The sequence below is a fragment of the Pempheris klunzingeri genome, chromosome 12 (assembly GCF_042242105.1).
Source record: "Pempheris klunzingeri isolate RE-2024b chromosome 12, fPemKlu1.hap1, whole genome shotgun sequence".
NCBI lineage: Eukaryota > Metazoa > Chordata > Actinopteri > Acropomatiformes > Pempheridae > Pempheris > Pempheris klunzingeri.
Window position 1 is genome coordinate 6,069,909 of NC_092023.1, and position 13,915 is coordinate 6,083,823.

The window sequence follows — 13,915 nt, forward strand, 5'->3', positions numbered from 1 at the left end:
CCCCTACAAAAACCCTCCTGAACCTTCGGGAGTCGTGATGTGTTTGACTGTCCGTCCACAGACACCTCACCGACTTCCTATCGACACTTCAAGCAGCTTCCTATGCTCACGCACGCACACACGTACAAAGTCTCTCAACAGATAATGTGTGGCATAGGAGCACGGCTGAAAAGAGGCACCTGCTTGGGAACTCCAAGGGACAAAGCAGGAATGCCAATCATCCTCGCACTCCCTTTTTTCCTTGTGTAAAGATTCCATGCACCAGTTCCACCGCCTGACTCGAAACACACCATTTACAGCCATATTGGCGGGCACTAAAGTGATACTATACATACACATATATGATATTTGTGACTTTTCAACTGAAAACTGTGCAGCTATAATCATCATGTGTAAGCAACACAGAGGAGAGACAGAAAAGTGTTGTAGCTTTGTTTTTTGTTTTTTTTTTTTATTATAATTTTCCTTTGTGAAAAAAAAACATTGTCTTGTAAGAGTGTTTTTAACCTATTTGAAACATGTTCTTCCAAAACGTTGGCACATGCCACGCCCTTTGACCCCCAGACTTCTCAGTGTGTGTGTGTGACAGTTGAATAACTGGAACTCATCAGAATCAGAGCACTGAAAGGACGAGCTAAAATGTCCTCAAGTGTCAACAGAGGAAATGAGTGCACATTGTGCAATGTAGTGTGTGTGTGTGTGTGTGTGTGTGTGTGTGTGTGTGTGTGTGTGTGTGTGAGTGTGCCAGTGTGTGTATATACCTATGTGTGTGTATGTTTACGTGTCCTGTTTTGTTTGCCTGCGAGCGTTTGTGAAAGACAGCGGGGAGAGAAAGGTTGAGACAGCGGAGGGGAGAAAAATAGAGAATGGAATAAAGATAAAACAATCTACTTTAAGAACTGTCTCACTTCTTCTTCTCCAACAAGTCTGCGGTCGTTCTTGTATATTTATTGTAATGTTTGGCTCTTCCTCATCAAACTCAGCACCATTTTTGTTCACAAGTGCATGTGTGCCAATGGCTCCTGTTGTCTTTGTCCAGCCTAAACGTGCTTGATCAAATCATTCTCTCTCGTCTATATATTTATTATTTTATTTCAAATTTGTCTGTTTTTTTTTTTTTTTTTTATCATTGTTGTCCTTTTTAACGTGTTTTATCTTTGTCCCACATAGAAATTGATCATATACACATCACCAAAGTTGTCCTATGCTTTTTGTAAGGGATTCGGCCTGGATGTTATGATATCAACATCCTACAGACGTCTACAGAAGTTTTTAAATCACTGTATTTTATACAAACGTCTGTGTGATTGTACTGATTTTTCCTTTTGTCGTTTTGTTACTGTTGAACTGCATTTTTTGGGGGAAAAAAACATCCTGCATGATCCAACAGTGTTTCCAGAGCTGTTGTATATACCCTTTGTGAATACTTTGTGACTGTACAGTACTGTACCTATCTATTACTGGCAACTACATGGTACTGTATGTCTGTCGTGAACTACACACACTCACACACTCACAAACACACACAGAGTCCCTAAGAACCAGTCCAATATTGTAACGATTTGATCCAAATGCACTCTCACTGGCCTTGTATTGAGTACCTGTGTATTGTGTACAGTTTTTCCATTACCCTTTGGCTCGGTGAAAAGGAATATCGGAATTGCTCAGCAAGCAAGAGGTTTTTTTTTTTCCTTTTTTATATACAAATCAATCAGCTTTAAATGAGCTGTTGTCGAGTTTTTCTCTAAAAGATTGTTAATGCAGCTTAGAGGTCCAAAATTCTCCAAAACTTTATGCGTTTAATATTATTGGAACAAGTGACCTTGTCGTCTTTATTTAAAGTGAGAATGTGCAAAATGTCCTCTGGATTGTTTCGAGGCCTAATAATGAGCTTTTGATAACCATACTTAGCAAAAATGTGTGATCATGACTTGTGTATTTTCATCACATTTTATATTGTTTCGAGTTTTAAGTTATTACTTTTGTCCCACGTTTTTATGACAGGTATAATTTGGTTTACACAGTTTATGCAGTGCAGTCATTGAAATGAAAATTTACTGTATGTCGTTGGGTAAAAGTGCCCCTATTTCAGATTTGTAATCCGTTCAAAGAACCAAATATGACTTTACTGATCTCCAAAATTGATAAAACCACCTGCATATGACACAGTTGAAGGATCAGATGTTGTTTGTGTTTGTTTATATGTTTGTTAAGGACAATGCACTGCCGCATTGGGATGTTTTATTTCCCTACACAGTGTGTAACTGTAACTGTAACCTTTCACTAAGTCACATCTAGTAATTTGAGCGACACAAATTGTACTGTCTGATTGCAGACGTTGGAATTGAGTTGAGGATTTAAAAGAGAAAGCAATTATTATTGTAAAATGAAATCTGGGGGGGGACCCCCTCCTATTTGCATTACGAGGTTGTGGCAGAGGGTTGGGGGTGGGGGTCGGGGATGTACGGGATATGTGTATATAATGTAAATGACAAATAGAGACACATTAACAGAAATGTATTCATTTTCTCCAGGGGGAGTGTGCATAGTGTATTTAGAATTTGTAAAGCTTCCATCCTCCTGTCAGACATTGAATTGGCAAAATGTGTCTGTGTTTGATTGCGTCTGTGCAGACCTCTCTAACCACGCCTGTTCATTTATGTAAGATACTTTATGTACCCCTCCACGTGGGGTTTCCAAGAAAAAAAGACATTTTCCTTTGTGTAATATTAAACTTCTGTGTATTTCTCTATTACATGTGTACTTTATAAAGGTGCTACAAAATTATGAAAACCTTTTGAGGTATAATTGGAACTTGGAGACTTTGAGCTTTGAGTAGCTCTTAAGGGTTGTTTCCAAATTTACAGTTTGTAAAAAAAATTTTTTTGTCAAATTTATAATTTTTATGCAATTTGGCAAAATATGCTATAAAGGTACAATCTGAAGTGATTGGCACAACAAGTGGCAGTTGTCTCTTTGGTTTTGTACATTCTATGTACAATCATTTCATATTCTAAACTGGTCAGAGAAACATTGTGATTTTTAGTCTTGCAAATCTGTATGTAGTTAGATGACGTGACATCCTAATATTTATCTAATAAATATGTATTCAGACGAAACACAATTAATGGCCTCTGCATCTTTTGACATACAAAGTGCAACCAGCATGTAAAGCATTACATATTGCTCAAAAAATAAAAGACCATCTATTTGTGCTACACAATCCATAGAAACCCTACAACACTAAACTATATATACACAGGATTTAATTAATTTTAAAGTGTCATTACAAATGTTAATAGTGCTTTCATTCAGGCTGGAATAGCACAGAATAACCAATAGGTCTCTGTCACTGAGGACATTTTGACACATCACAATGGGAAAAGCAAAGGTTTGAATAATAAAATAAACAAAATAAAATAATAAAATAAACTGAATTCCATTTAGCTGCTTTGGGTTCGGGGTGCTGGTGTCATGCAATAACATCATCGCTGCCAGATGATGTTATTATTAACACCTGTTGCTTTTCCATGACCGGTCAAAATGTCAGCTGTGAAAAAGGCCTATTCACAGCTTTATAAGTAAAAAAGTGTAAAGCAAAAAAGGCATAGTTGAATGTAAAAAGCAACACATTACCTCTTATCCTGTGATGTGAAATTAGCACTAAAAGAAAGTAGATAGATTCATTTACTGGAGCAAATAGCAGATTTCTTAATGAGTGAGTCAAAGTTTAAAGCTGTAAAAACGACTGAGCCTCTGAGCACTTTTGTGATTGATGATAATAATAATAATAGTTCCAGACAAATAAAACATAAGCTTACATACTTGGATATATAGCTGAATTGGTTCAGTGTACCTGAGATCACAATACTGACTCTAATGATGACGATGATAAAGTTTCCTCTTGATTGAAACAAGTATGGAACTTTCCACAGTAATTAAGTTTACCAATTCATGATTTACATTATCATTACACACCTGGTCTAGAAATAGTCTTTAAGAATCGTGCATCTGTACTTTGCAGAATAATAAAGTTGAAATAATTAAAGACAATCTAATACCAAACTTGTAACTTAACATACATGTAAGGTTTAGCACGACCCTTTTGGCCAAAGGAGTATTGATTTAAAGGTTGAGTTTCATCATAGTGAGAAGTTTAAAGCAGGAAGATGACAATACAGATTGCACAATGCACATGTTATCAGATTGGACCGTGACATGCAAATATAACTGACTAAGACGAGCGTTGTAAAGTTTTATTGTGGAATTAAGTAAACAATGGATCACTAGTAAAATACCACATAAGATTATTCAAAGACACAGTATAGATAAATAAATTCAATATTATTGGTTCAATATTGATGTTGGAAGCAGCAACTGAGAAAAAAAACAACTCTCAAACATGGTTCACTTATTCGGTGTTTTTGAAGCTTTCAACCACATCTCCTGGCCTTCCTGAATAGAGGCGCTCAGTTGTCATGGAGATGGTTTAGTTGTTATCACATCAGCCGAGCATAAAATGTCGGTCGTGTGATTTTAACAAACTGAGAACCTCCTAGAACACCTGCACCTACAAAGTGGACCTTGTACGAGATTCGTTTTGCTGCCAGCCAACATAAAGTTGTTTTACTTCCTGAGCGTCCCATGTGGTGTCGCTGTTTGTTTCACCACTGCAGCTCTGATAGTTAAAATATTACACACAGTCACTGTGACAGAGAGCTGACAGGCCATAAAATATCCTACGCTATTAGTTTCTATTCTGCTTATTCACATATTGAGTCACACATTATTCGCAAAGATTATATATGCAGAGTATCATTACCCATTAACCCATTTGTTAGAGTTTTGTTTTGTTGTCTTCAACAGGCCTTAAAGTAATAAAATACAGTTATCTACATTACAGCCTGTTTGCTTATCTCCTTGTTTACTTGGTTTTGTCATTTTACTAGTTTGACAGCTACATTTTCTTTATAACATCTAGATTTTTTTTTTCTTTTCTTTGCTTTATTATTGATTTAAGTCTCACTTTAGCCGTGCAGGCTGCACGTTTAATGTGCCGTCTGTCATTTTAGAAAACAGCCAGGACTCTGTTGGTAATAATGCTGCACAAGGTTACAAAAACTACTAGATTACTTCTTTCTTATTTTATTTTATTTAATTTTTTTGACAGGCACCATTGAAATTTAGATCTAGATCAATTTAGATTATTATCTTACTTAGAATTTAGATTTAGATCAAAATTAGATTCAGGTCAATATGAGGAAAACGTGAGGGGAAAAAGCCCTTAATAAGCCATTCAGTGCAAAATAATGTATGTATAGTGTTGTGGGGGAGGTGATATGGAATTATGGAAAATATAGAAGACTGCACAGTAAAAACACTGAGTTAACTAACTAGATAGATAAATAAATATAGATGTAAATATAAATAAATTGTGTGTGTGTGTGTGTGTGTGTCTGCGTGTGCGTGTGTACGTACGTGTGTACGTACACACGCACACGCACACACGCACTGCGCACTGGCTGCTGCTGTGTGACGTCACATGTAAACAGCTCCAGCTCCCATGGCCTGCTTTCCCTCCTCAGCCTGCTCTTCCTCCTCAGCCTGCTCTTCCTCCTCGGTCAGCTGATATTAAACATGCTCCAAGTGAAAAAACGCATCAGGTTCAGCGCGCCGGGACTCGTCGCTGCGAGGCTGTTTTCCTCCGGTCCTCACAAGAACCCAGCGGTGTTTCTGGACATCGAGGCCGACAGTGAGCCTCTGGGAAGAATAGTCATTGAGGTAGCATTAGCATTAGCATTAGCATTAGCATTAGCATTGGCATTAGCATTAGCCTCTCCCGCAAAGCTCAGTGTGGCCCACAGCAGGGCTCACAGGGCTCAGATATGTGCAGATAAGGGCAGTGCGTTGCTTAGTGTAAACTTTCATTCATGAATTTGATTTGTATTATCTTGCAGTTGTATGCAGATACAGTGCCAAAGACTGCAGGTATGTTTAACCGTGTTTGTTTAAATATAGCTGCTCCATATCAGGAGTTACATTTGTTTTATGCCTTATGTCATTATTTGTTTAACTGTCTTTGATTTGTTTTACTGTTTAATTAAAAGGACAATTCTTTTTTTTTGCAGAGAACTTCAAAGCGCTGTGTACAGGAGAACATGGCTTTGGATACAAGCAGTCTGTGTTTCACAGGATCATACCTGAGTTCATGTGTCAGGTAAGATTTTAAAGGCAGATGGTGCTCATGAGGTGCAAAGTGTTTGCCACGTTGTCTGTTGCTCCTGTTTTCTCTTACAGGGGGGAGATTTCACCAACCACAATGGCACGGGAGGGAAATCTATATATGGGAAAACGTTCAAAGATGAAAACTTCAAATTAAAACACACTGGTGCAGGTACATCTCCACAGCTTTGCTTGTTTACTAAAAACTGCTTTATCCATCTGTGATGCATCATTTGAAACTGATATTCAGATCTATTGGCTGATGAAAGTATTTTAAGTGGAACAATTCAGGACAAAAACAATGAAAATTGGTTTGTTGTTTGTCGTGTGTCTGTTTGAGAAGCTCTCGCCTTAAGGAATTACTTAATTGAATTACAGATTGACAGAAAACTTTACCAATGAATAATTATTTAAGTCATTTATCAAACAAAAAATATTCTCATCTTCTAGTTCCAGCTTGTAAAATGTGGGCATTTTGAACATTTTGACTATTTTCTGACATTTTGAAGCCTAAATGAGTAAATAGTCAGTCAGGAAAAATAATCAGTGAATGAATTGTTAAGGAGAACATTTTAGCGTGTGTGCATTTAGACATGTGCCACTTTCCTGTGATCCCAGAATTATAATTTGTCAGGCTTTTTGTCACTATTTTAATACAACTGCCTCTCCACTAGATGGCAGTGCCTAATTTCATTCAACACTAAAAACCACCTTCTATATGGATTTTGCAACCCCCAGGTGAATGACCTACTTTTTAGTGAGTCCACATGCACTAATTAAAATAAATCCTCTCTTGAATAAACTTCATCCACATGTTGATTATGTGTTGCTTCCTTATGCTTGGTGCATAATCGCAGTTTTACATCACTTTCAGAAGAGAGAAACAGGACTTCACCTAACACACTTGTGGCTTGTGTCATGCTTCTCTCTCGCTGCTTTTAGGGTCACCGGTAAAAAGGACGTTGTCTCATTTAATTGATATACTTGCTGGCTTTTCTATCTCCGCAGGAACGCTTTCAATGGCAAACTCGGGGCCAAACACCAACGGCTCCCAGTTCTTCATCTGCACGACTAAAACTGAATGGTAAATACTTTGTAGAACTTCTTAAACAGTCATCTCAGCTTTGCAAGTCAAAGCGTCACTACACTGAAATCTAATCACTTACCAGTTGCTTAAGTAACTTTTTGTCTCCGTCTTGACAGGCTTGATGGGAAACACGTGGTGTTCGGACAAGTGAAGGAAGGCCTGGACGTGGTCACCAAGATGGAATCCTTTGGTTTACATGACGGCGGCGTGCTCAAGAAAATTGTCATCACTGACTGTGGTGAGATCAAATGACATCCAAGAAGATTTCTATCAGGTGACTCGGTTTGCAACTGTGCGTCTTTCGTCCTGTTTCAAGATACTTTCAGGCGGTTGTGCTTTTCCCTAAGGTTGGATGTTTTTACTGCTGATCAGGATGTTAAAACATCCGTAGATTTATTGTGTCTTCTTCATTTTTACAGATATCTTGCTTTTAAGTTTTAACTAAACTCATCTACTTTGTATACAAGTCCTAAGTCATCCACCATGTAAAATGTTCTTCTGTGCAATAACTCTTCATTCACTGCCAAACAAATGACCATTTTCAGATTTTACTAGCTCTGGTCTTGGTACAGGACATTTGTGCTCATGTGCCACCAGCCCTGCTGATTTTAAAGCTTCCTGGAAGTGATCCCGAGGCTTTTTTTAGACACCGGCTCTCCAGAACGACTGACTTCCTGTCCATCAGAGCAGGATGTGACATCATGTGACATCCACCTACAGAGGAGCTGAAATATCACATGAACGTAGCTGACAGACGATATACCTGCGGGCTGTAGCCTCATTGGACACAGTGAATGCAGATGTTTTAATCGACTGGAAGCATAAAGGAGCCTGAAAATGTCTTCAGCTTGTTTGTGGGCTGTTCTTCCTTCACTGCGTCTTTATTTGAAACACAGAACGTCTAGAGGAGAGAGAGAGAGAAAGAGAAAAGAATGCCAGGACATGTCTGAGAGCCAGAGACTGGGTGGTGCTGCTTATCGAGCTAATACTTTATGAAAGTAAATAATGAAGCGACGTGAAAAAGCAGCTCTCGCCCCTAAATGAAACCATATGCGCACTGACCTTCCACCGTTTGTTTGAATTCTCAGATTACATTGTTGCTATAGAGACTTTTCAGCTCTCACTCTGTTTGAGCTAGAGATGTTGTAACAAACTTGATATAATTTGGGTCCCCACCCTCTGGTTTAGTTTTAGTTATTTGGAATGCACGTCCAATAATGTGCATGGAAACTTGGCTCGAAAGGCGGCGGTGCTTTGGCCAACGTTTAATACACATGCAAAACAATGACATCTTTACAACTGGTGCAAGCTGGTTATTCTGCAGTAAACATCTACATTTATCACACTGCACCCATGTCAGCCGGTGTCCTTTTTTGTGTTTTGGTTTGCCTGTCCACAGTTTGACGCAAAGTGTTGAAACCAAGCCCCGTCAGCACGACGCGTCTGTTATCTTTCAGCACTTTCACGGAAAGTGGGGAGAAAAAATGATTTACAAGTCACTCCGCTTTCTCTGTTACACAACCGCCATGAAAAATCCATTAAAAACTTCATCCATACGCTTAGTCTTACATAAGACCTCAAGCTTGCACAGTACAGTGTGGCGGTGAAAACATATACACTCTGTAAGGAATATTACACAGACAGGGGTGCACAAATAACAATGTGTTGCTTTTGGCTGAAACCAAACTCCAGAGTGAACACCTCCCAGTTATTGGTAACAACAATTCAGCAGAGGAGGCAAACGAATGGAACCACATAATCCAAGCCAGTCTAATTCAATATGACTTTTATTCATCAAACTCTTGTCAGCACTAAAGCACTAAAATGTTTTCCCGACTAACAAATAAGGCACATTTTGGAATGCCGTTTCATGGACATGAAAAACAGACCTGTGGTCTACTATCGAAACCATGACTGTCCTTGTTTCCCGAAATCATTGTCTTCTCTACCTCACGCCTGTGTTCTGTCCAATTCAAATATTACATTATTGCAATATTGCATTACAAACATCTCAAGTGATACAGACAGTAAAGAATACAAACATAACTTTCCAAATTGACCACATACGTGTTAACACATTACATTCAGTAAATATGTATTATTCATAGAGGCTACACCAGCGGTAAATGAAATACTTCAATAACAATCAGACGTTGCTGATAATGTTTTAAACAATATGTACTGTAGCAAACTACTGTAAAGTATTTAAATAAGTATACATTGCACAAAATAATGTTTCATTCAAAACCAAACACATGCACATGCAAACTCTAAAATAGTTCTTTGTCACACACGCTTTCTTGACAAAAGTACACTCCCTAAACTACTAATAACATCGTAACATTTTATAATAGTTTCCTGTCATTGCTGCTTTAAGCAAACTACATCTCACAGTTTAACGTGCTTATACAGTGGTGAGTATCCGTCACTAATTAAGAAGAGGAAAAAAAAAAAAAAGATTTCTGCATGTTAACACAATGTATCTTCATAATATTGTTTACAAAATGAATACATGCGACTGTATGGATGTAAATGGCAGCTCTTAATTAGTCACATAAAGCAACTAAATAACATTGTGGGTTATTCAACACTGTTAACATCATAAAACAAAACACAAAAATACAATGGCTTATAATTGAGAAAGGGTATTAATTATGTACCAGCTTTTTTTTTTTAATAATATTCTATGTAGACATCAATATTTCCTTCTTAGTGTAACTTTGTTGCATATTCTATACAAAAAGTGTTGTAAAAAATCTTTCCATAAATATTTCTGCAGGATAACCCTCCAGATTATTGTAAAACATAAAGAAAAAGAAAACTCCCAGCTTTGTTTATTTCTCAGCAATAGGCCCTTCTTCACACACAAAAAAAGCTTCAATATTGCATAACACTTTAAAAGAGCTACTATCCTTGAAACTGATGGCCATCAAATATATACATAAAACAGTCTTATCTTTGTCAGGGAAATAACTCTTGAGTTTTTGCAGATTGCTTTAAAATTTTCAACATCTATTAAGTGTTCCAAAATACACATCTCATTCATAGAAAATAACAAATTTGAACTGAAAAGGTATTAGAAAAGTCAAGTATATGTAATTCAAGACATTACGTCTGAAAGCAGAGATTTCTTTTTTTTTTTTTTGCAAATGTATTGTATCAACTGCTTCCATTGGCTCTCGATTTGCCATTTGAAATGGCCTCCTCATAACTTGTCTCTGGGTGGAATCAAATTTTCTAACAGGATTCCTCGTTTCTATTCTGCCAGAACTCTGTGAATCACAATAACATTGCTACCTGTTTATGAAGTGAGCTCATAAGGCATCATTGGTATCTATTCCTCTCACTACAGCCACGCGGCACGACGTGAACAGGAAGGTTCAGATGTAAAGACCTGCTGGGTTAGTGTCACCACACAGAGCCAAAGGAGGAGGATTATAACGGCACGCAAAACGAGAATCTTTCATTCGGATTAGGTTTTTAACTTTTAGTAATATTGACGCACCACTGCCAGTCCCTTCTTTTAAAGGGGCACTCCACCAATTTGACTCGAGAAGCTCAGTTTACTCATGACGGGGAGTACTACTCAGGCTGTGAAGACAGCTGTGTATGTCTTCTGTAGCTCAGGATGAGCTTTGTCAAGTCTGAAAAAGAAAATAACCCTGATGATGTCATAATTATGTTGTCACATTTCTAATAAAATGCCTGTGCTACGATCTGGAGTGCAGAGTGTGAAAGATACGAGCATTTACCATCTACTGAAAAATGCTATTGAGTCGCGTTTTGGGAAATGTTGGATCCAGCGTTTTGGATGTTAAACCACGCCAGGGACCCGAGTAAGCCTCTGCTGCATTGATTCTGACTGTTTTTAGAGTATTTTGCAAGCCTCCTAACTTTGTTACTTCCGCAATGCTAAGTCTGCGAAATGGAGTGCCCCTTTAACTACAACAGATGGAATTTTGCTACATTTCCCAAAACTGTAAGGTACCATTATCAGCCACTGCAAACTCTCCCACTAAGTCAAGTGACCATGTTTATTTTTTTGACAAAACCCACGGTTCTTTAGATAAACATAACTACAATAGATAATAAAAATAACAAAGAGTGAGGTCCACAGTTTTCATGCGCGACTCCGTTCTGTTGTGAGGATCGACTAAGAAAAAACATCTTTGTTGATATTCCATGACAACAGACCACAGTAGGATTGTTATTGCCAGCTGGAAATGCTGTTTCAGCCTGCGCCTCCAACCGAACTAACTGCGTTGAAGCGAACACCCACCATGCCAGTTCAAACTGCTAATAGAGGAACTGTATCATTTTCTTGTCCTTTGTCACATCTTGAACCTGCATTAAACTTACTATGCATCACAGTTACCACATGCACATATACTGCCCCAGCTCCGAGCCTATCCCTACATGTCTTTTCCCAATGTCAAATGGCATCCTAGTCCTGATACTTCAGAATGATTTAAATCTTTTTAAGGCACATACAGTATGTTACAGTATAAAATATAGTCAACCAGCTTTTATAAGGCTAGAAATACAGTACATATAAAATAATTCACAAATTCCTATAACAAGTTTCGTTGAAAGGCAGGTTTCTATAAGTCAAAACTACATTATTTCCTCTGTCTTGCTTCAGATCTGCACGGTGACGTATGTAAACAGGATGTGTACTGCTCTTCCTTTAAAGACATTGGTTTATAATAGTAGGCACTTATATTCATAAAAATGAATGTAAGTGTAAACTTGATTCATCGTCACTTTCAATATATCCTTGAATCTTCGGCATCACATCACAAATCGGCCCTTCTATTTTAAATCCTATTGTTTCTCTCAACCAACCTGAAAATCATTGCAGTTCTCCAAAGCTTCACCTCCCTCTGGACACTCTTTAACACTGTGATCAGCTGCTGGATATAGTTTTGAAGGATGCAAGCCCTTGGAGAAGTTTCCATTTAGCTTCACTGGCTCCACTAAGGCTGCCAGGCATCACTTGGCACTAAAAATGTGAACACAAATGTATTTTTGAATCTCTTTCAAGCAAACATCTTATTTTACTATTTTGTGGTAATCAGGCGTTACATGTGAACAGCTCAACCTTTAAAATCATGTCATAATGCAAATCAAATTGTGGCAAAGTTCATTTTTTCGCTTGGTAAAAATCAATAAAAAAAAAACATCTTAGATATTCAACACTGGCAAGAAATTGTGTGGACTGCAAGAATATTGTTACTGAAATTACTTTTTTTTTTTCCTAAAGCTCTTGTGATTGACACAACTTGCATATCTGACACTATAGATAATTAAATATAGATAATTGAGAATTTGTGTGGCAACAAAAATACTCCAGGGTGGGTGAATGAAACCTTATCTGTTACAACGCACTAAATCTAGACGAGGAGTGACTACGCAACTGAACCTACAGTAGTTTCTAAAGACACGTGGAAGCAGTTACACAATAATGTGATATACAAACATACAAAAAAACATTTCTTTATGTCCCAGTTAAAATTCAAATTGCACACTTAGACGACAAGAAAATAAATAGGCCAAATGTAAGCTAGGGATGTATGGCACATTGTCCCTTAGTTAATTCACAGTTAATAAGATGTGCTGTTGACCCCAATACGGCAGGACATCAAAGGCCTCGTATACATTATACCATCAAGAGAGGCCCGGGTTAAATGTTCATCACATTACCGCACACTTCACTTGGCAGGGAAATGGAAGGCAGATCTCTGTAAACACAAAGCCAACAAACCCCAAGGTGAGGTAATCTATTGAGACCAATACTGTCAGTGACACCAATGAAATACACGCCTGATGCTAATTCATCGAGGCATTGATTAGCTGTTGTTAAACATTGAGTTGGACCATCTATATTTGGGACTTCAGAGAGAAGAAGGAAGGGGAAGACGTGAGGAGGAAACCTGGGGAGACGTGCCAAACCTGGATGTGAATTGGGCTGGGACAAAGTTAAAGCCTTGATGGCAGATGAGCAATTGGACTTGGGACACAAAAGTTGCTCTCTGACTCTGAATAAAGGTGATTATTGCACACGGCGGCAGTAGTAGCCCAGGACTTTGCATTTCTCGCACAGGTGTTGCGGGTGCTCTTTGCTCTGGTCAGAAACATCCAGGCCATCCGGCTTCTCTAAAGGGCGCTGAGGATACAAACAGAGGACCAGTAATGAGTCATATTAAACACGGGAGAAAACAAGCCAAGCAGCACACACACACACACAGCGTAAACATCTGAGTTTTGCAAGCAGTTTATTTGGCACCACATTCACCTCAGCTATATGCCTAACTGCTTTGGCCTCAAGCTTTCCTCCTATATTCTTCACAGACCAGACATGCACTAAACACAATTAGTTGCAGAGATATGGCAACGCACCATCAGCTCTGGAAACTTGCAGTACACTTTAACAACCTGGTATTTAAGAAAAAGATCCAGTGTGCATTTGATCACGATGACCTGTATGGAAATATCAGCAAACTGCTACAGCAATAGCTTTCTTGGAATCGTTATCGAGGACAAAGGGAATCTATCTGGGCCAGAACGTTTGGAGGTTATTTTAACAATCCGTGTGGAAATTTTTAT

General features: G+C 38.2%; 2 protein-coding genes across 3 annotated transcripts in view; one reads left to right on the plus strand and one right to left on the minus strand.

Moving 5' to 3' along the window:
- The first annotated feature begins 5,569 nt into the window (after positions 1-5,569).
- On the plus strand, positions 5,570-8,170 carry ppifa (peptidylprolyl isomerase Fa). Its single transcript, XM_070841144.1, has 6 exons — positions 5,570-5,781; positions 5,958-5,988; positions 6,129-6,217; positions 6,298-6,394; positions 7,231-7,306; positions 7,426-8,170. Exons 1-6 carry the CDS (start codon positions 5,638-5,640, stop codon positions 7,559-7,561), a joined length of 573 nt encoding a protein of 190 aa, XP_070697245.1. The 5' UTR covers positions 5,570-5,637; the 3' UTR covers positions 7,562-8,170.
- A 5,067-nt stretch (positions 8,171-13,237) lies between these two features.
- Positions 13,238-13,915, minus strand: part of zcchc24 (zinc finger, CCHC domain containing 24) — a 28,733-nt gene continuing 28,055 nt past the window's right edge. For both annotated transcript variants that reach the window (XM_070841142.1, XM_070841141.1), the window contains exon 4: positions 13,238-13,475. In XM_070841142.1, coding sequence (XP_070697243.1) covers positions 13,362-13,475 — 114 coding nt within the window. In that variant the 3' untranslated portion in view covers positions 13,238-13,361. The remainder of the gene's footprint in view (positions 13,476-13,915) is intronic.

Excerpts from the sequence above, each read along its gene's own strand:
- ppifa (XM_070841144.1), top strand. The coding sequence starts at position 5,638 with ATGCTCCAAGTGAAAAAACGCATCAGGTTCAGCGCGCCGGGACTCGTC. Across the intron at positions 5,782-5,957 it reads TGGGAAGAATAGTCATTGAG|TTGTATGCAGATACAGTGCC; the intron begins GTAGCATTAGCA and ends ATTATCTTGCAG. Across the intron at positions 5,989-6,128 it reads TACAGTGCCAAAGACTGCAG|AGAACTTCAAAGCGCTGTGT; the intron begins GTATGTTTAACC and ends TTTTTTTTGCAG.